At 38.4% G+C, this 22,475-nt stretch overlaps 1 protein-coding gene across 2 annotated transcripts in view; it reads left to right on the top strand.

Annotated features, from left to right (window-relative positions):
* Nucleotides 1-22,475, top strand: part of DGKB (diacylglycerol kinase beta) — an 804,553-nt gene that overhangs the window by 761,725 nt on the left and 20,353 nt on the right. For both annotated transcript variants that reach the window (XM_065939288.1, XM_065939287.1), the window contains 2 exons: nt 3,175-3,295; nt 7,180-7,240. In XM_065939288.1, coding sequence (XP_065795360.1) covers nt 3,175-3,295; nt 7,180-7,240 — 182 coding nt within the window. The remainder of the gene's footprint in view (nt 1-3,174; nt 3,296-7,179; nt 7,241-22,475) is intronic.

Genomic DNA, 22,475 nt, shown 5'->3' with positions numbered 1-22,475 from the left:
GTGTTATGGGAGCAAATTTGTGCAGCACAAGTTAGAATTTCTTTTTCTTTTTTCTGAATGCTTAATTAGAAGGAATATGGTGTTTATTTTGCACTAGTAAGTATACCACTATTTCTATACAGTTTCTTTGTGTTAGCAAGAACATGAAAGGTTGAATGCCTACGTCTTCTAAATCTATAAGCAGAGTCTTCATTACCAGTGATTAATGGTAGAATTGATTTTTGGAGCATTTTTGCAGGGAGAAAAACAAAGACAAATTAAAAGAAAGAAAAAAGTCAGAAGGAGGGTGGTAGACAGTAGCAATATGGTGTAAATGTAGACAGTCCCTGTGATTCATGGGAAAGTTAGGGCTCACAGATTAACTCTGTCATGAGAAAGTATTTCATTTCTTGCAGAACAGTTTCCATCAACCAGATCGTTACAGGAATCAGTGTAAAATTTCACCTTTTTAAGAACCAAGCAGTGGAAAATGCATAATACTGAACAGGAACCTCATTTTTGTGGTTGTTGTTGTTGTTGTTGTTTTATAAATATCACCAGACACACATCTGGGGTTTTACTGTTTGCCACAGTGCAGTTTTCTGGTTGACATATATCTAAGAAATGAGTATATTAACACCCAGGCTATAGAGCCAAGCACATTTTAGTGCCGGCTACAGCTGAAAGAATATGTTTCCATTCCTTGTCCATCTGTTCTTGGCAACATAAATTTAAACTAGAACACAGAATAAGTTTGATGAGAAATCAGTCTAAATATGGTTTAGAACAGCAAGGTGAATGTTCTAAGATACTATGACTTGTTAGCATTTGATTCAGCAGCTAGATAGTTGTGTCCACATATGAAGAAATCTCCTGCTGCAGCTAGAACTTAAAGTTTAAAAAAACAATGGTTTTAAAAAGTCAGTTCAATTCAAAAAACATACAGTGGATTGGTCACACTTTGTGTTTTCAGAGCTTAGATAAAATGTGCCAAAGGTCATGGGCCTAACAAATTTTGAGGTTTCAAAGCGTTATTTACCACACACATGAACAGCACCGAAAATGTATCATTCATCTGTCTGAACTTTGTGCTAAACTAGATTCACTAGTGGGAAATGAGGACTTTCTGTACCAAATGGAGTACATACAGCACACATATGCTGGTTTTGGTTCAAGTCCACCCTCAGCTATGACTAGTTGTTGCATGGTTAACTTGTGTATTCATACCTTACCTTATACCACTCTATGCCACCCGTCCAGCTCTTTTTGCTACTGAAAACAATATTAAACAATTTATTTGCATTTGAAAACACTTGGGATTACATGAAAATATCAGAATAGAAAAGGACCATATATGCGCACCTAAAATTTTGCCTTCAAATCAAGGGTTCAGGCATTCTGAGCCAGGTAAGTGAGTGGAGGGGCTGTGTGGCACAGTTGCGCTCTGTAGTGTTTTACTGATAAGACTACATCCTCTACTACTCTGGGGAGTGAACGTTTTCAGGTTGGGAGGGGAACTTGCAGCTCACACAGATACCACTATCACCCCCTCAATAAGAAATACTTCTATAAATTTTATAAAGGTCTGTCTGGTCAAGGCCATGGTTTTTCCAGTGGTCATGTGTGGATGTGAGAGTTGGACTGTGAAGAAAGCTGAGCACTGAAGAATTGATGCTTTTGAACTGTGGTGTTGGAGAAGACTCTTGAGAGTCCCTTGGACTGTAAGGAGATCCAACCAGTCCATCCTAAAGATCAGTCCTGAGTGTTCATTAGAAGGACTGATGCTGAAGCTGAAACTCCAGTACTTTGGCCACCTGATACGAAGGGCTGACTCATTGGGAAAGACCCTGATGCTGGGAGGGATTGGGGGCAGGAGGAGAAGGGGACGACAGAGGATGAGATGGCTGGATGGCATCACCGACTCGATGGGCATGAATTTGAGTAAACTTTGGGAGTTGGTGATGGACAGGGAGGCCTGGCGTGCTGTGATTCATGGGGTTGCAAAGAGTCAGACACGACTGAGCGACTGAACTGAACTGAACTCTTTGGTATGGCTGATTTACCAAATATAACATTGTGATTACACCTCAGATTTTGACTCTGTCTCTTCCTCTTTATGTTAATATAAATAAATTGAGTTAATTTCTCTGATTTTCAGTTTCTCTGTCTGTAAATTCTAATAATCATATTTGTTTTAAATTGGTTTTGCCAGGGGAGCAATGAGGTGATATAGAGCAATGATTAGTCAGTGACAGGTACTTTGGAAACACTCGACAAGCAATACCTAATACCATTAGCCTTTTTTTTAAACTGTCTTCTGCTTAAAAAAAAAAAAATAACACTGTATTAATACTGTGATAATTATCAAACCTACTCTAGCCTTTGGTAATATATTCTTTATCATCAGGAAAACATTTCTTTTTTCAAGTTCAAGAAAAACTCTATACAAGTTTACCTATGACTGTGGTATAAAGAACCTGCCTATCAATCTGGGAGACATATAAGAGATGTGGGTTCAGTCCCTAAGTTGGAAATATCCCTTGAAGGAGGACATGGCAACTCACTCCAGTATTCTTGCCTGGAGAATCCCATGGACAGAGGAGCTTGGCAGGCTACACCGTCCGTAGGGTTGCAAAGAGTTGGACACAACTAAAGCAACTTAGCCCACACGTGGACAAGTCACTCAGTGATTTAACGCCTCAAGTCTTCTTATCTTTAAAATAAGAAACTTTAATTCCATGATCTCTAAGGTCTTTTGTTTGAGTAATTCAACAAAATCATGTTTGACAGCATGTCCTCATATTTTATTTATAGTACTGAAATGTGTATTTGCTGCCAAATGTCTGATGTAGAGGGTATAAATGTTCCATATATACATGTGGAATAATGTTGAGTTTGTTGATGTTAAAGCTACTGGTATATTTTTTGGCATTATTTGACTCAGAATCCTTTCTCCCCATTTTGTTTTAGAATAAGCTGACAGCACATCTTTCCCCACAGCACATCAGGGTTTACTTAACTGAGAGTTTCAGAAGTAAGACACACCATCTTTGTGTTCTTTTAGTATAGTATCCGAGACAGTGAAGCTTTCTTTCTCAAGAAGCTTTTATTTTTCATTTCCATAATGTCTAATGGCACGGCATTGTACACATAGGCATATGCACTGTGATTTACAAGGCTTCTGTTTCCTTTCAGATCTGAGTGATCAGCTGCTGGAGGTGGTTGGCTTGGAAGGAGCCATGGAGATGGGGCAAATATACACAGGACTGAAAAGTGCTGGGCGGCGGCTGGCTCAGTGCTCCTCTGTTGTCATCAGGTAGCCCTTTCTCTCTAATTCAGAAAGGAGGTTAGCATGTGAAAAGTGAAGTGAAGGTATTAGTCACTCAGTTATGTCTCATTCTTTGTGACCCCGTGGTCTGTAGCCCGCCAGGCTTCTCTGTGCATGGGATTCTCCAGGCAAGAATGTACAGTGGGTGGCCATTCCCTTCTCCAGGGGATCTTCCTGACCCAGGGATTCGATCCCCAGTCTCCTGCATTGCAGGAGGATTCTTTACTGCCAAGCCACCAGAGATGGCATAACTACAAATTATTTAGATTAATCTTATACAAGATTTTGATAATGATTTTGTTTCATCTGTACATTGTTATCAATGATTAATACTGACACATTTCAAAATAATGGAAATTGACAGAATTTATAAAGATTTGATTCACTGTTACTTACCATGTTCACTGGAATTTGATAATCTTTTGTTGAGACCATGGATACAATTCTAACATACAAATTCTACTGCCTCTAGTCTGGCACACACATGGTTGAATTTACAGAAGCACTGAAGTATCTACTAGGCAAACTACCCAGTGAAAACACTGTTAAGCCATCATTAACATACATCCTTTCATGAAGTCCACCATTGCTTCTATAAACAATGAATTATTATGAGGTAAAATTTTATATGTATATTACATTTAAATCTTTTGAAAACCCTTTTTCAAACTTATGCCTGTAGAACAAAAGTTTAATATTACCCTAACATGAAACTACAGATTATAGCACAGATATAACTGATGTTATGTTAACATATATGAAAGAGTTAATACTGGAAAGTGTGAGATATCAAACACTTTCCTCCACGCTTGCAGCGTGGGATTGCATGAAAACAGGGAGGCTCGTTTTACCGTTTTTCTTCAGTCACACAGTCGTGCCTGACTCTTTGCCGCCCCATGGACTACAGCACTCCAGGCTTCCCTGTCCTTCACGATCTCGCTGAGTTTGTTCAAACTCATATCCATTGAGTCAATGATGCCATTCAACCATCTCATCCTCCGAGGCCCCTTCTCCTTTTGCCTTCTATCTTTCCCAGAACTAGGGTCTTTTCCAGTGAGTGTCTCTTCACATCTGGTGGCCAAACTGTTGGAGCTTCACCTTTTACATCAGTCCTTCCAGTGAATATTCAGGACTGATTTCATTTTGAATTGACTGGCTTGATCTCCTTGCAGTCCATGGGACTCTCAAGAGTCTTCTCCAATACCACATTTCAAAAGCATCAGTTCTTCAGTGCTCAACCTTCTTTATGGTCCAACTCTCTTCCGTGCATGACCACTGGAAAAAGCAAATCTTTGACTATACAGACCTTTGCTGGCAGAGTGATATCTCTCCTTTTCAACATGCTGTTTAGGTTTGTCATAGCTTTTCTTCCAAGGAGCAAGCATCTTAATTTCATGGCTGCAGTCATTGTCTGCACTGATGTTGGAGCCCAAGAAAATAAAGTCTGTCACTGTTTCCATTGTTTCCCTGTCTATTTGCCATGAAATAATGGGACTGGATGCCATGATCTTTGTTATTTGAATGTTGATTTTTAAGCCAGCTTTTTCACTGTCCTCTTTAACCCTCGTCAAGGAGTCCTTTAGTTCCTCTTCGCTTTCTGCCATTAGGGTGGTGTCATCTACATATCTGAGATTATTGATATTTCTTCTGGCAATCTTGATTCCAGCTTGTGCTTCATCCAGCCCAGTATTTCACATGATATACTCTGCATAGAAGTTGAATAAGCAGGGTGACAATATACAAACTTGACATACTGCTTTCCCAGTTTGGATCCAGTCTTTTGTTCCATGTCCAATTCTAATTGTTGCTTCTTGACCTGCATATAGGTTTCTCAGGAGGCAGGTCAGGTGGTCTGGTATTCCCAACTCTTTAAGAATTTTCCACAGTTTGTTGTGATCCACACAGTCAAACGCTTTATTGTAGTCAATAAAGCAGATGTTTTTCTGGAATTCTCTTACTTTTTCTATGATCAACAGATGTTGGCAATTTGATCTCTGGTTCCTCTGCCTTTTCTAAGTCCAGCTTGTTTATCTGACAGTTTTCAGTTCATATACTGCTGAAGCCTAGCTTGAAGGATTTTGAGTATTACCTTGCTAACCTGAAATGAGTGCAATTGTGCTATAGTTTAGACATTCTTTAGCATTGCCCTTCTTTGAGATTGAAATGAAAACTGACTTTTTCCAGGCCTGTGGTCACTGCTGAGTTTTCTAAATTTGCTGACATACTGAGTGAAGCACTTTCACAGCATCATCTTTTAGGATGTGAAATAGCTCAGCTGGAGTTCCATCACCTCCACTAGCCTTGTTTGCAGTGATGCTTCCTGAGGCCCCCTTGAGGTTACACTCTAGGATATCAGGCTCTAGGTGAGTGACTGCATCGTTGTGATTATCCGAGCCATGAAGACCTTTCTTGTATAGCTCTTCTGTGTATTCGTACCACCTCTTCTTAATGTCTTCTTCTTCTATTAGGGCCATACTGTTTCTGTCCTTTATTATGCCCATCTTTGCATGAAATGTTCCCTTGGTATCGCTAATTTTCTTGAAGAGGTCTCTAGTCTTCTATTGTTTTCCTCTATTTCTTTTCATTGTTCCCTTAAGAAGGCTTTTTCACCTCTCCTTGCTATTCTTTGGGACTCTGCATTCAGAGGGATATATCTTTCCCTTTCTCCTTTGCCTTTCGCTTCTCTTCTTTTCTGAGCTATTGGTAAAACCTTATCAGACAACTGCTTTGCCTTCTTGCATTTTTCCCCCCTTTGGGATGATTTTGGTCACCGACTCCTATACAGCAGTACAAACTTTCAACCATAGTTCTTCAGGCACTGTATCAGATCCAATCCCTTGAATATATTTGTTACTTCCACTATATAATCATAAAGGATTTTCTTTAGGTCATACCTGAAGGGCCTAGTGGTTTTCCCTAAACCCTGAATTTTGCAATAAGGAGTTCATGATCTGAGCCACAGTCAGTGCCCAGCCTCGTTTTTGCTGACTGTATGGAGCTTCTCCATCTTCAACTGGAAAGAATATAACCAGTCTGATTTCGGTATGGACCATGTGGTGATATACATGTGTAGAGTCATCTCTAGTGTTGCTGAAAGGGTTAGCTCTTGGCAAAACTCTATTAGGCCTTGCCCTACTTCATTTTGTACTCCAAGGACAAACTTGCCTGTTACTCTAGGTATCTCTTGACTTCTCCTTTTGCATTCCAGTTACCTATGATGAAAAGGATATCTTTTTTTGGTGTTAGTTCTAGAAGCTCTTATAGGTCTTCTTAGAACCACTCAGCTTCAGCTTCTTCAGCATTAGTGTTTGGGGCATAGACTTGGATTAATATAATGTTGAATGGTTTGCCTTGGAAACAAACCAAGTAATTCTGATTGTGTCATTAACTATACACTTAACATTTGTCTTTTATTATGCAAAATTTTTTGTTTGTATCATCACATTTACCAGGAAGCACTTAATATTCCTGTAACTAAGATACAGAGTATTCATTGATAGTCATGGTTTGTGCTCAGTCATGTCCAGCTCTTTGCGATCCCATAGATTGTAGCTCACCAGGCTCCTCCGTCCATGTGATTCTCCATGCAAGAATACTGGAGTGGGCCACCACCTTCTCCTCCAGGGAAATCTCCCCGGCCCAGGGATCGAACCTGCATCTCCTGAATTGGCAGGCAGATTCTTCACCATTGAGTCACCTGGGGAGCCCAAGTCAAGAGCTGAAGTTCCTTTTATAAAGGATAGCTTGAAAACAGAGCCCAGCTTTTACCATATTTGCATTCCCTGATCTTACCATTTTATATGGGGCATATAGTCTGCTGAATAAAGTATTTCTGTGCTAGACTTGAATTGTTGGTTTTTTTTTTTCTCCAGGACTAGCAAGTCTCTGCCAATGCAGATTGATGGGGAACCATGGATGCAGACCCCATGCACTGTGAGTACAGAGTAATTAAAACGCTATGTCATTTTCACATTTGCTTCCCAGATATTATATCCTGCAATAGCGAACTAATCATACTCCTGTAAGTAAATAATCACAATACCTAAGCTTTGGACCTATCACCAAGTGCCTTTTTCGTTTTGCTTTTAATATGACAGAGCCATTGCATCCAGGTTTTAGGCAAAATATGCCTGTGGCAATGATTTAACAGTTGAATGCTTACGTTAGCCAAAGTGTAATCTTTAGATACCATAGTTATCTATATAGAACCACAATTATAAACTGTGGAACTAAACAAATTTGTTAAGGTTTCTCTTAACTTTTCTTGTAATTATTTCTATTTCATTATTTCTATTTCTATTATTTCTATTTCTTGTAATTATTTCTTGTAACTATTTCTGTTTCACCTTATAAGAAAAGTATTTATGGAACCTTCAGACATGATTCTTCCTAAATGTATTACTCATCTCTTCTTTGCCTCCTATTGGAATTTGAGGGCTTCCTTATCTATAGAAAAACTCCACTATAGTTGTTCTCTCCATATGGGATATTATTTAATTCAGACATTTAGAACTCACAAAATTTCATTTTTATTTTATTTTTTTCAATTTCATTTTTACAGTGAATATTTTATTACATTTCAATAATATGTTAGGCACTAATCTTGGCACTAAAAATAGAGACCTGACCACATAATAAAACATTGGAGTAATAAGAACATGAAATAGAATGTATTCAATAATATAATTGTCCTCAAGGAACTTACATTCTGGTAATAGGAGATTAAATAAATTAATAAATCAATAAATAGAGACAAACATGCATAATGTAACTTTTGATTACAAGAGTTATGAAATATGATGAAGAGGAACTAAAGGTTAAGTGTGAAGAAGACTGCTTTCAGTAAGTGTGTCTGGGAGGCCTTTTCAAAGAAGGACCCAAAAGCTCAGCATGTTAGACAGTAAGAGGGATGGTGTGACCAAAGCTTTAGATGTAGGGTGAGAGTGTAAAAGGCAAAGTAGAAAAGATGGGCAGGAGACAGACAGAGTAGGAAAAAATGATGGTGAACAATTACCATTGATTCTGAGCACAGTAGGAAGCTGTTGAAGGCTTTAAGCATCATCTGATTTACATTTTTAAAGTTCACATTAACTGCTATGTGGGGAGTGGATTGTATTGAGTAACAAGTGGGACATAGGGTTCAACAAAGCGCTCTATGCTTGGACAGCAATAGTGACTAGGAAGTGGGTGGATATGAGGGGCTGGTATTTCATGGTTATAGGTGAGTGTTGTGTTAGGTGTTTTTTAAGAGAAATAATTGGCATACAACCTTATATTCAGTTCAGTTCAGTTCAGTCGCTCAGTCGTGTCCGACTCTGCGACCCCATGAATCGCAGCACGCCAGGCCTCCCTATCCATCACCAACTCCTGGAGTTTACTCAAACCCATGTCCATCGAGTCGGTGATGCCATCCAGCCATCTCATCCTCTGTCGTCCCCTTCTCCTCCTGTTCCCAGTCCCTCCCAGCATCAGGGTCTTTTCCAATGAGTACTTATTAAATATTCACACAAACTCTAAATAATGAGTATCACCATTTGTCAGAGGGAGAAAACTTTGTCATTAGAAGGTCACATAACTTCCTCAAGGTCAGATATGTAGCACATATGGAACTCTAACCCAGGACACTTTGATCATTCATTAATCACTAGTTTTTGGCTACCAATTCCAGAAGCACAACTTAGCATATAATATGGGAGTTTGGGGTTTTACCTTTCCATTGCTTTTGACTCTAAAACGTTTGACTCAGTCTTTGGTATAACACATAAATATGACTTTTTGTTTATTCCTGGCATATTTCTCTTAGGTAATTGGCCCCGAGTGTGTGAAATCTACTAATTCCGTAATAATAATGTAAGACAAATTTATCAAAAAGTCTTTCAAGGATGTCAGTTTCTTATGCCTTCTCGTATCTCTGTGCTTGATTCCAAATATCTTTTTAAAAATCTCCTGTTCCTCCTTTTACCAGCACGTGTGCATTTACATCTTGTTTCTTATTCTTCACTCTCCCAATGACACTTCGGAGTTCACCTTTACACTCACATGTGTATTAAAGGTCTGGTTACTATTGTTGCCAGTGGTGGTAGTGATGTACTGACTGTAGAGATCAGGATGATGGTGGTCATGGTGGAGCTCGTGGTGATGGTGGCTTTGACGGTGTTGGTGCTGGTGGTGATGGCAGCCGACGGTGGTCCAGATGAACTGGCAGAGGTGCCACCAGCGTTGGTGGTGCTCGTAGCCACAGTGGTGGTGGTGACTGTGGTCCTCATGCAGGGTGGCAGGGGCAGTGGGGGAAGCAGCACTCATGTTTTAATGAAACGTCCCTGCTGTTCAGTCTGGGTCACAAAAGAGTAAATGAAAGACAGTGAAACCAAGCAGCTTCCATCAGCACCCTGCTTGTTTTGGACTCTTCTCAGAGAGAAGCAAGATTTAGTCCCTCTGCCATGTTTTAAATCAAGAAAGATTGATGGCAACAATAATATCTAGCGTTTATTAAGCTTGTAGTTTGTGCTACTTGACCTGTATTGACACATTGAATTCTCACAGAAAGCATATAATAAGCTTAATTTTATGGGTAAAAGAGCTGAGGCAGAGGTTAGTTTGCCTGATTCCACACATAGTAAGTGGCAGAGTAGAAGCTAAAATGCAGTTAGCCTGGCTCTACTGTCCGTCCCCTTCATGGCTGCTCCCCACCCTGGCTCTCCACCTAAGAAGGCCCCAGGCCATCCCTGTGGCCTGCCACGCTAGAGCATGACCTCTGCTATTAATAAATCCCTTCTGCCTCTCCCCAGCCAACAGATGAAGTCTGTTATCTTTTAAAGTCTAATTAATATTTTATAATACTTGTAGTATATTTCACACAAGCTTTCCTAATGACTCTTTTGTTACCCTTTCTCTCAAAGAATAACAAGATATTCATTTCAGCTATTAATTATCAAGATCTAAACAATGGTTAAATTAGTAACAAGTTTTAAATAATATCTACTTTAGTTTTCTCTCTGTGTGATCTCTCTTATTCATTTAAGACATTTATTGCAGTCTACACAGTGGGCCAAGAAGTGTACTAGACTATGGCTCGTTATTGTTATTTCACATTCTGGCATACCCTCTTTTTCCTAGAACCACATGGAAATCTGAACTTTAAATTTCATTTTAACTATAGAGAATATTTAGTATTCATAGCACTGGTATGGTTGAACTAAAGAGTGTTCTTTGCTTCACTTGAATAACACATTGTTCCTCTTACAGAACATAAAAACGAGAGAATGTTCAAATTCTTTGCTGAATTTTAATATCCATAAGCTGATACTCAATTTATGAAGGGATTGCTCTAGATGTAATTTTAGAGCATAGCAGAAGTTCTGCTTTTTCTTTAAGTGAAATATTTAAAATAGAAAAGCAAGTGACAAATAGGTCTTGATTCTTAAATCAGTGAACACTTTTAAAAACCAGAATAATACAAATTCTGGAGATGGATGTGGTGATGGTTGCCCAATAGCATGAATGTACTTACTGCAGTTGAACTGTATATTTTAAAATAACTACATTGGTAAACTCTACATTACATATATTGTACCACAATTTAAAAAAAAAGCGATTGAAAACAAATTAGGGTGATATTCAATTACAGATTTTACCAATTCTAAGTTCAACTATCAGGTCAGGGGGGAAAAAAAGCAAGAGTTTAAAGCTATCTCTTCAAATGCATGCTTTGCAATTATTTTCGTGATTATCAACTTACTAGAAAGTAGTCAGCAGAAACTTGTTAGTTATGCCTGTGTTCACAGTTTTGTAAGAGTCACTGAGTTAACGGAGAATAGATTTTAACCATTTAACAATTGTTGTTCAGTCGCCAAATCGTGTCAGACTCCTTGCGACCCCACGGACTGCAACATGTCAGGCTTCCCTGTCCCTCACCACCTCCCGGAGTTTGCCCAGGTTCATGTCTGTTGAATCGGTGATGCCATTCCACCATCTCATCTTCTGTTGCATAAGCATAACAAGCTAAAGACACAGTTGATTCTAGAAGACATTATGTTGCAGCAGTTCATGAAGAGCCTTCCTTCAGGGTGGAGTCTAGAACTTAACTATGCTCCCCTTCCTATCTTCTTCCCCCCCAGTCCTTCCCCCTGAGGACTTGGAATATTCTGACTTTGTTGTCAATATGTTCGCATTGTAGGAAGGAAAAAAAAGAATAGTTTCGATAGGAGAGAAGGGAGAGTAGTAATGTATGAGAGGTCATGCACTAGGTCAGATTTCGTATTGGATCTGCACACCCAGCCCTCCCACCCCAATTCATTACAAGTGATGGGTGCCCAATTTACGTTTCATTAAGTGACGAGCAACCATACTAAGCCTTGAATTCAATGTAACCAAAATGGGCTCATCTTGCACCTTCTTCCATCTCCTCCCACCCACCAATAATGACTTCTTAAGCTCCTGAATCCCTGTCCTTCCTTTTACCTTATTGAGCTAGGGGAGCTCAGTCTTTGTTTCCTAAGCTAGAAATATGAGAGTCATCCTGTACTTCTCTTCACACCCTAAAATTCAGTATCTGTGCGCACTTGATCAAGTGTCGTATTTCTGGGTCTTTTCTTTTAATCCCTACCACCACTGTCTTAGATTTGGCCCATTTCATTTCTCTCTCTCTCATCAGGTACCTCATCAGTCTTTCCCCCTCTCCATTTTTTTTTTTTCTATTTGAATTCATCTTTAACTTTTCTACTAAAATGATCACTGTAAAATACTAATCTCACCATGGCACTCTTCTAACTAAAACATTTAATTACTTTCTATCTGATAAAGTATAATTTGAATCAAGTTTCCTGTTTCATTGCAATCATCTGTTACTTCTTTTTGATATTTTCATGTACTTTGCTTGAGCCCAAATAAACCTTTCTTCGTCTTCAGTTGAATTACATAACCCATCTTTTGAGACTTGTTTCATGCTTCCACTCCCCGTTTTTGAATATCACCCCTCCCTTCACTCCATCTCATCTCTGATCCCTACTAGTCTAAAAACTCAGCCCCAGTGCTTTATGACTTTATCAAAGAACTACCTATGTTAAACTGAAATCATTGGGTTTTTGACTAGCTTCTTGGTAGGCATATGATTGGTCAGGCACTATGATTTTGGTCACCTCTCTACTTCCAGAGAGTAACACTGACACTGTGCCTCACACATCATTAGCTGCCAACACCATGTGTATTTTGATTTTGTGTTTCGTAACTAATTCTTGGAGAAGTATAACAATTTTAAAAAATGCTTTCTACTAAATCTTTCACTAAACATAATATAGGTTGGCTAGCAATTCATTCTCATATTTTTCATATATACATACATGTAAAAGTTATTTTAAGTTATCTTTATTCATTGCATTCTCAAAGCAAAGAATTTTGAATGTACCAGGAAGAAATACTTTCTTAACCTTAAAAGATTTAATCTCTCTGTTTTCTGATATAGGACAATTAAATTTCTTGGGCCGCTTCCTTCTGTATTATCAATTATGTATTCATTTTACACATTGTATAGGCTGCATTCTGTTAATATGTTGAAATATTAATAGTCATATGTGAATTATTGCTTGTGTTACTTTTATGAAAAGTAATGCCAAAGAGGTTGTAATGCCATATCACTCTGGGTGCTTTGTGTATGATTAATTCAGAAAGGATGCCTGAAACTTTCTTCCATGTGGTAGAGGATGGGAAGGAAGTCAGGAACACATCATAAACTAAATGGTGAGATGGCCAGAGGTGAAGTGTCCATGGGCCAGCTCCCTCCTTCAGTCCCCATTCCCACTGTGTGGGCCATTCTGTAAGATGCTGTTTTCTGACTTGCATGCCACTTTCCTTCCCTTGCTCTAGCATCTAGTGGATTCAGACACTGGCTAGTTGCCTATCCTTTGCCTGCCCCCTCTCTTAGAAAAGCTGGATCTTTTTCCTACAGCCCTAAACACTGAAGTTACTTCAGTTTGTCTTCATTTTGACACTTGTTTTTATAAAGAGAATATATTCAGAACAGTTTTAAAATGCAGACTCTTTAAAAGAGAAACAGAGTTTTGGGGCCTATTAAATTTTATTTATGTGCTCATTGTAATTATTTAAAATAATCATAATTTTAAAGTGTTATTTAATCTGAAACCATTTGCTGAAATACAAATTAATTTCAGGACATTAAGACAGAATGCAAAAATTTTATAAATGTATGATTTTCCGGTTCCAGGAATTTAGTGATATGTAGATGAAGGCTAATTGGATTTCAGAATATTTAGATGTCATTAAGATGTTTGGAAGAAACCGTAGTAATAATGTTTAACATTATTTAGCATCATTTACCAGTTTCTGTTCTGTATATTCATATTTTTATTTGAGCCTCAAAACAACCCTAAGAAGTCAATAAAGTTATTGTAACTCCTATGCGTGTGCTGTTGCTCAGTCATGTCCAACTCTTTGCAGCCCCATGAACTGTAGCCCACCAGGCTTCTCTGCTCATGGAATGTTCCAGGCAAGAATACTGAAATCTGTTGCCATTTCCTACTCCAGGGGATCTTCTTGACCCAGGGATCAAACCCATGTCTCCTGCATCTCTTGTATAGGCAGGAGGATTCTTTACCGCTACACCACATGGGAAACAATACCATGTCATAAATTGAAAAATTAAAACCCTGAAACAGATGAGCCAGCCACTTTGTTCAAGGCCACACACTTAGAGGCAGTCAGTGGGCTCTGACGCCTTTCCCCTGAATTAGGAGGTTTTGCTGCCTTGCCCAGTTGCTTGTATTAGTAATCAATTACAACTTACCACTAACAGAATTCAGTTCTTTTTCACCTTGTTTACATTTTTCCTCTTTATTTAATACATTATTTTTAAATTAATTATTTATTTTACTTTACAACATTGTATTGGTTTTGCCATACATTGACTTAAATCAGCCATGGGTGTACATGTGTTCCCCATCCTGAAACCCCTCCTACCTCCCTCCCCATCCCATCCCTCTGGGTCATCCCAGTGCACCAGCCCCGAGCACCCTGTATCATGCATCCAACCTGGACTGGCGATTCACCTCACATATGATAATTTACATGTTTCAATGCTATTCTCTCAGATCATCCCACCCTCGCCTTCTCCCACAGAGTCCAAAAGTCTGTTCTGTACATCTGTGTCTCTCTAGCTGTCTCACATATAGGGTCATTGTTACCATCTTTCTAAATTCCATATATATGTGTTAGTATGCTGTAATGTTCTTTACCTTTCTGGCTTACTTCACTCTGTATAATGGGCTCCAGTTTCATCCATCTCATTAGAACTGATTCTAATGAATTCTTTTTAACAGCTGAGTAATATTCCATGGTGTATATGTACCACAGCTTCCTTATCCATTCGTCTGCTGATGGGCATCTAGGTTGCTTCCATGTCCTGGCTATTATAAACAGTGCTGCGATGAACATTGGGGTGCACGTGTCTCTTTCAAATCTGGTTTCCTTGGTGTGTATGCCCAGAAGTGGGATTACTGGGTCATATGGCAGTTCTATTTCCAGTTTTTTAAGAAATCTCACACTGTTCTCCATAGCGGCTGTACTAGTTTGCATTCCCACCAACAGTGTAAGAGGGTTCCCTTTTCTCCACACCCTCTCCAGCATTTATTGCTTGTAGATTTTTGGATAGCAGCCATCCTGACTGACATGTAATGGTACCTCATTGTGGTTTTGATTTGCATTTCTCTGATAATGAGTGATGTGGAGCATCTTTTCATGTGTTTGTTAGCCATCTGTATGTCTTCTTTGGAGAAATGTCTGTTTAGTTCTTTAGCCCATTTTTTGATTGGGTCATTTATTTTTCTGGAATTGAGCTTCAGGAGTTGCTTGTATATTTTTGAGATTAATCCTTTGTCTGTTGCTTCATTTGCTATTATTTTCTCCCAGTCTGAGGGCTGTCTTTTCACCTTGCTTATAGTTTCCTTTGTTGTGCAAAAGCTTTTAAGTTTCATTAGGTCCCATTTGTTTATTTTTGCTTTTATTTCCAATATTCTGGGAGGTGGGTCATAGAGGATCCTGCTGTGATTTATGTTGTAGAGTGTTTTGCCTATGTTCTCCTCTAGGAGTTTTATAGTTTCTGGTCTTACATTTAGATCTTTAATCCATTTTGAGTTTATTTTTGTGTATGGTGTTAGAAAGTGTTCTAGTTTCATTCTTTTACAAGTGATTGACCAGTTTTCCCAGCACCACTTGTTAAAGAGATTGTCTTTTCTCCATTGTATATACTTGCCTCCTTTGTCAAAGATAAAGTGTCCATAGGTACATGAATTTATCTCTGGGCTTTCTCTTCTATTCCATTGATTGCTATTTCTGTCTTTGTGCCAGTACCACACTGTTTTGATGACTGTGGATTTGTAGTAGAGACTGAAGTCAGACAGGTTGATTCCTCCAGTTCCATTCTTCTTTCTCAAGACTACTTTGGCTATTTGAGGTTTTTTGTATTTCCATACAAATTATGAAATTATTTGTTCTGGTTTACATTATTCTTTGCCCCCCAGTATAGCCAAAACCATCCATCTGATTGCCGGAATTACCACTGAGCAACATGATTATGATCATCCAGCTTCCTGATCTCAAAGTTCATTGCCTCTTCATTTCACACGGCGTAGAGTTCAGTGTCCTTGTCACGCCATTAAATCACTCTCCCGAGGCTCCCATCTGCCAACCATACTTCACCGGGACCTCTCTCCAAAGGCGTTCTGCTCATAGTGCTTAATTATGTACCTAAAATCTCCATCCCTTATTTTGTGGTTTAGAAATAGGCACATTCTTCTTGCCTTCAAGCATGCTCACGGGGAATCTGTAGTTTCTTCTAGCAGTTCTCTGGGACTGATTTAATCTTTCCTGTGGTTTATTATTTTGCCTGAATTAATTATCCTGTGCTGTTGGGATATGTATATTTTTATATGTTACTTCAAAATCTTTCTGGAAGGCACTAGAATATAAATGCACATATACCAAAAATAAAATGAGATCTCTTCCTTCAATGGCAAGCTTAGCATCAATTTCCTCACGAAACCTTTTTAACTCCCTATCTATCTGAAGTAAACTCTCTGATTCTTTGCACTCCTGTGACTCTCTGTTGATATTTTCTCAATACCATCTCAATCACAGCTTTGTATTTCAGCAATACATGTATTTGTCCAGGTCTTCTGACTTAATTGTAAGCATTTTATGATTTCACCCTTACTTCCTCCTCATACCTCACATTCACAATATGGTTTCTGATGCAAAGTCCATATTTGAATTATTGCTCTGCAATATGTAATGCATCATTTTTCCAAGGCTGCTTTCAAGAATTTGTTTTCTTTGTCTTGACTCTTCAGTGTTTTGATTTTGATGAGTCTGGTCATGCATTTCCTTCAACTTATTCTTATTTTGGTTTCTCTGAACTTCATGAATCTGTAGGTTTATGTCTTTGGCCACGTTGGGAAGTTTCCAATCATTATTTGTTCAAATATTGATTTAAGCCCACAGTCTTTCTCCTTTCCTTCTTAACCCTGATGACACATTTCAGATATTTATATAGTATCTCAATATGAGTCTTAGTTAATTTTTTCCTTCCTCTTTGTTCTTTCTATTCTTCATACTAGCTAATATCTATTCACCTATATTCAAGCTCACTGGCTTTTTCCTCTCTTATCTCCATGCTGTTCTTGAGCCCATGCAGTTAACTTTTATTTTGGTCATTGATTTTTTTTTTTCTGTTGTAAAATTCAGTTCTCTATGTTAGGCTTCATAAGGTCAAATCTGTGCATATATTGCTCAGGGGAAAACTCAGGGGGTCATATACAACTTTAAGAGATAGCCTCTTTGAGGCCCTCTCCACTCCAGGATCTCCCTGATGGTTTTTGACTCCCAGGGCTCCTCTGATTATAAATACAAGGCTTTCGTTTCTCTGCATTGCCATGTACTTCTTCATATAGCTTCTGCCTCCAGGGCCCTGTGGTAAGGGGATAAAGAGAGAAACCATCGGTAGGTATTTGCCCATGATTTGGGGACCATAGTTTCATGGACCAGAGAGAGCTTCACTGGAGCTGTAGGCACCTGCCACTGCTGTGGAATTCCCAGGTGACTGGTAGGAGAGATTGGGGTGGCGAGGGGAGGGGTGAAATGAAGCAAGATGCCTCTCCCCCCCTCTCTGACCTCTCCCTACAGGTCATCCACTTCCTACCCCTTGAACCAGAAACACGGGGATTTTCGATGGAGCTCTCCATCTGGACTTGTTGTAGAGTTCCAGGTGTTAAGCCACCTTTAACTCCAGACTGGGAACTGTGAGAGGGGAGGGTAAAAACAGGACGATATCACTGGTTCAGGGACACTCCCTGCCCTGGTTTCCTTCCCCAGTCCACCTGCTGTCACTCGCCGCTCAGCAGTCCATACTTAGCTGGGCCGTGCGTTCTGTATAGGGTTTGTGGTTGCCTTCATTGGGAGAGTCACGGAATGTGCCTACTTCTTTTTGACTAGAATGGAAAACACCACCCCTCTCCTTAGATTTTGTATATGGCGGTATTGAGCTCTGCATGAATAGTCCCCATAAGATTGGTATATTATTAGCCAGAAGTACCTATCTGCCAACTTTAGATTTCACAGTATAGTCCCCACTTATATGTATTTTATAAAAATTCTAAATCAATCTCAGAAGGGCTATAAACCTTGAATCATAAATCTTATTCTTTTTGAGAAAACTTCATCAATTTTCTTCCATTCCTGTGTCCTGCATTTAAGCAGAGACCACGTTTACCTTGTCACTTGAGTAAGAGTAATTGACCAAAAAGGCATAGACTTCCTACCTGCCTATACAAATAAAGGCAAACTTTAGGTATTTGTCTAGACAGTAATGATATGGATGACCATATGAGGGTGTTTGTTGTTGTTTTTTTTTAAGATTACTTTGTGTGTAGGTAAACATGTTTTAAGACTAATGCGAGTAAGTTATGTGGTTATATGGGAGGCTTTTAGACTGCGGTGGTGAGGTTAGATGAATGTTCGAGGTCATGAAGTAAAGAGTTATAAAACTGGGACTATTTCTAACTATTTTTTCTAGTCTCATCATCAGTTCATTGGGCTTATTTGCCTAAGGATAAAAAGTTCAAAGAGGAGACAATACAAGGTCTCTGAAATTTTTATAATGCACAGTAGTGGGAAAAGGAGCGCAGGTGTAAAACAAGCAGCCAGGCAATGAGATTTTCTCCTGCAGCTTCTGACCGCTGCAAAGCAAGCAGAGGGCACCTACGTAGAGAAGCAAATTGAGTAATTTTAAGGAAAGAGGTTGTTTTAATGGCCCTTTCAGCCCACTTGTAAAGTTGAATATCATGAAAATCCTTTCTGCTTGGAATACCATTTAAATGAGAATTTCATGTGATATTATATTAGAAAATACAGTAATATCAGATGGATTGGTTTTGTTCAGTTGCTAAGTCTTGTCTGACTCTTTGTGACCCCGTGGACTGCAGCCAGGCTCCTCTGTCCTCTGCTGTCCCGGAGCTTACTCAAACTCACGGCCTTTGAGTGGGTGATGCTATACAGCCATCCCTTCCTTTGCCACCTCCCTCTCCTTTTGCCTTCAGTTTTTTTCCATCATCGGGGTCTTTTCCAATGACTCGGCTCTTCTCATCAACTGACCAAAGTATTGGAGCTTCAGTATCACTCCTTCCAATGAATATCCAGGGTTGATTTCCTTTAGAAGTGACTGGTTTGACATCCTTACTGTCCAAGGGGCTCTCAGGAGTCTTCTGCAACACCACAGTTCAAAAGCATCAATTCTTCAGCGCTCAGCCTTCTTTATGGTGCAACTCTCACATCCATATGTGACTACTGGAAAAACCATAGCTTTGACTAGACGAACCTTTGTTAGCAAAGTGATGTCTCTACTTTTTAATATGCTGTCTAGGTTTGTCATAGCTTTCCTTCCAAGGAGCAAACGTCTTTTAATTTCATGGCTCTAGTCACCATCTGCAGTGATGTTGGAGCCAAAAAAAATCAAGTCTGTCACTGTTTCCTCTGTTTCCCCATCTATTTGCCATGAAGTGATGAGACTGGATGCCATGATCTGTATTTTCTGAATGTTGAATTTTAAGCCAGCTTTTTCACTCTGCTCTTTCACCTTCATCAAGAGGCTATTTAGTTCCTCTTCGCTCTCTGCCATTAGGGTGGTGTCATCTGCATACCTGCAGTTGTTGATATTTCTCCTGGCAATCTTGACTCCAGCTTGTAAGTTGTCCAGCCCGACATTTCACATGATACATAGAAGTTGAATAAGCAGGGTGACAATATACAGCTTTGACACACTCCTTTTCCAGTTCGGAAACAGTTCCGTGTTGGATTCTAACTGTTGCTTCTTAACCCGCACACAGGTTTCTCAGGAGGCAGGTAAGATGGTCTGTTACTCCCATCTTTTTAAGAATTTTCCACAGTTTGTTGTGGTCTACACAGTCAAAGGGTTTAGTATAGATGTCTTTCTGGAATTCCCTTGTTTTCTCCAAGATTCAATGGATGTTGGCAATTTGATCTCCAGTTCCTCTGCCTTTCCTAAACCCAACTTGTACATCTGGAAGTTCTTGGTTCATGTGTTGCTAAGGCCTAGCTTGCAGGGTTTTGAGCACAGCCTTGCTAGCACGTGCAATGAAAGCAACTGTATGGTAGCTTGAACATCCTCCGGCATTGTCTCTCTTTAATGTTGGATCACTTGTTTCCACTGTTTATGTGCTTATACCTCTCTCTTGATTACCAAAGATACAATAAATATTTTTAAAGGCAAATCCTGGCCAGAAGAGTGTTTCCTGACAAGAAGCTACTAAAATCTAAATATAAACAGTCCATGAAAAGATTTATGGGGAGAATGGGGCAAATTTGAGAAACTGGCATCCATAACTAAGTCCACTTCTCTACCCCATTAGCAGAAATTCAAAGTAGTCTGTGGTTAAAAATATTTTTCATTCCTTGAACATAGTATTTTATTGTATTTTCATAAGGAAGGGAGGAAAAAGCTGCTTAGAAATAGTATAGCAAAATACCTGTATCCCAATCGGTAGAAAACAGAAATAAAAGCCAGAATCCAGGGTCTCATATTTGTTGTCTTGGTGACCTCTGGACTTCAGAGAATTACATAATTGTGGAACTGTATCTTTATTACTAAAACCAACTACCTACAAATTATGACAGTACTGGAGGCTTGTTGAAAATTAGTTTGTGTCTCATTTGTCAACACTAAAAAAGTAATATTTTCTAGTGTTTATTAGTTTTGTTATAACCAATAATACACATGAATTTTCTTCTTTTTCACTGTTCAGACTAACTTCCTTGTTATTCTGAGTTATACAGGGAGAAAAAATAGTTAAACTCATGGTATTTTGTGCTGGGATAGTATTTGACATCTTTTTAAGATTTCGCCAAGGTGTTAATAGAAAATTAGCAGTGATTCTTGCTGTTTTCCTGTAATCATTTACAGATAAACTCATATTGGAAAGGATATCACTTTGCCATAATATTTAGCGTCTTTAGTAATTATATAAAAGGAAAATTATATTAAAACTCATGCAGAATAGAGTAGTGCATGAAAACGCAGATTGCCTAACTCTTGAATCTCCCAAGACCCTTGCATTGTCTATTAAATTGAAATAATATTAAATAATAGTTAATGCATCAGGTTGACTTCCTGGGAAGTCTTATTTTGAAAATTTGATAAGAAAATTACTTTCTCATTAAAAGTTACACAGCTATTGTAACATGGCACTTGCTACCTTAGCAGATACACCATTTTTAAGGAATCTTAAGTGGTTCTAATGGCTTACTTTAGAGAAGGGAAAAAGTAGACAAGGTAACGTGTATTTTTGGTGCTAAAAGGAAAGAGGTAACCCATAAATTATCAGTAGGAAAATTGTTAATGGGTGGATGTACACCTGAAAATTACTATTTACTTAATATTTAACATAAAATAAGGATGACTCTTAAGATTCTTCATTTGTTATGGGTCTAAATCTTGGTATTTTGAGGAAAAGAAAATTAGCTATTAATAACAGTCTTCTGTCATCTTGAGACATAGTTGGATAATCAGATGGCTGTTCTTGTGGGTATACTTCTTAAGATATGAGTGGTAGTAAGACTCCAAAAGCAGTTAAATAAAACATAAACTAAAAGCATCCTTTTACCTAAGACTTCATTGGTAAATGCTCTTGCATAGATTTACATTTCTAAGCCTCTTTCCCCCCGCAAAGACTGGCATGTTAGTGTTTAGTGGCATTATTTTGTGTGTTCCCCTGTTACTTATGCATTAATTAGTTTTGTTTACCTGTGCATAATTTTTTCCTAATTTCACAACAGTTGTTGTTTTTGTAATTGACAATGCAATTTACTGCATGTATGCTTTCAGGCCTGCAAACAAAGATGTTAAGGTGTAGAGCACCAACCTCTTCATCTTAGATTGTTTAAAAAAAAAAAAAAAAGAATTGGTTGTGACTAATTTCCAATTAATTTGCAGTGGTTACAGGGAACAAAACAATTGCACCTACTAATTAAAATTTAAAATATTCCAAAGTGTCATCTTTAGGTGTCTGTGGAATATATAATTTCCATTTTGGTTCATTGCTAGATCTGTAACATCCGTGAGCCTGACAGCTCTATTAATTTAAAGTCTCAGTAATACCTATTAGTACAAAACATGAAAAAACTACCATTAATCATTTATTTTAATTTTGCAGCTCTGTCATTTTCTCAGTATGTTTTAAAATTATGATGACACCATAATGTGCACAAATCGACCTGGGTGAAGGGAAAACAGATCACTCTACTTAGGAGAGATACTGATGTCCATTGTTAGAGCTCAATTGATGCCAAACTGATTAGATTTGCTTGCATTTTGCACAAAAATATTTTAAACATATTTAAACCTGTTTAAATATTTTAAACATTAAAAATATTTTAAACATTTTCTTACTGCATGGTATTTTTAAAATTATCCCAAATGAGTTATGTTTACAATTAGACTTACACCTTTTTATAGCTCTTTATTACATTCTATTTAAATATAGTGAAATAAACCTACATTGTTCTTTTATTTTTCATTTTGAAACCTGAATTAATCTACACTGTTTCAATTTAGAAAAGTTCATTTCCGCTTAGCTGGAAGATAATAGTG

The sequence above is a fragment of the Muntiacus reevesi genome, chromosome 6 (assembly GCF_963930625.1).
Source record: "Muntiacus reevesi chromosome 6, mMunRee1.1, whole genome shotgun sequence".
In the NCBI taxonomy this organism is placed as follows: domain Eukaryota; kingdom Metazoa; phylum Chordata; class Mammalia; order Artiodactyla; family Cervidae; genus Muntiacus; species Muntiacus reevesi.
Note: the sequence above shows the minus strand (reverse complement) of the source record. Positions and strands in the feature narration are given on the sequence as shown.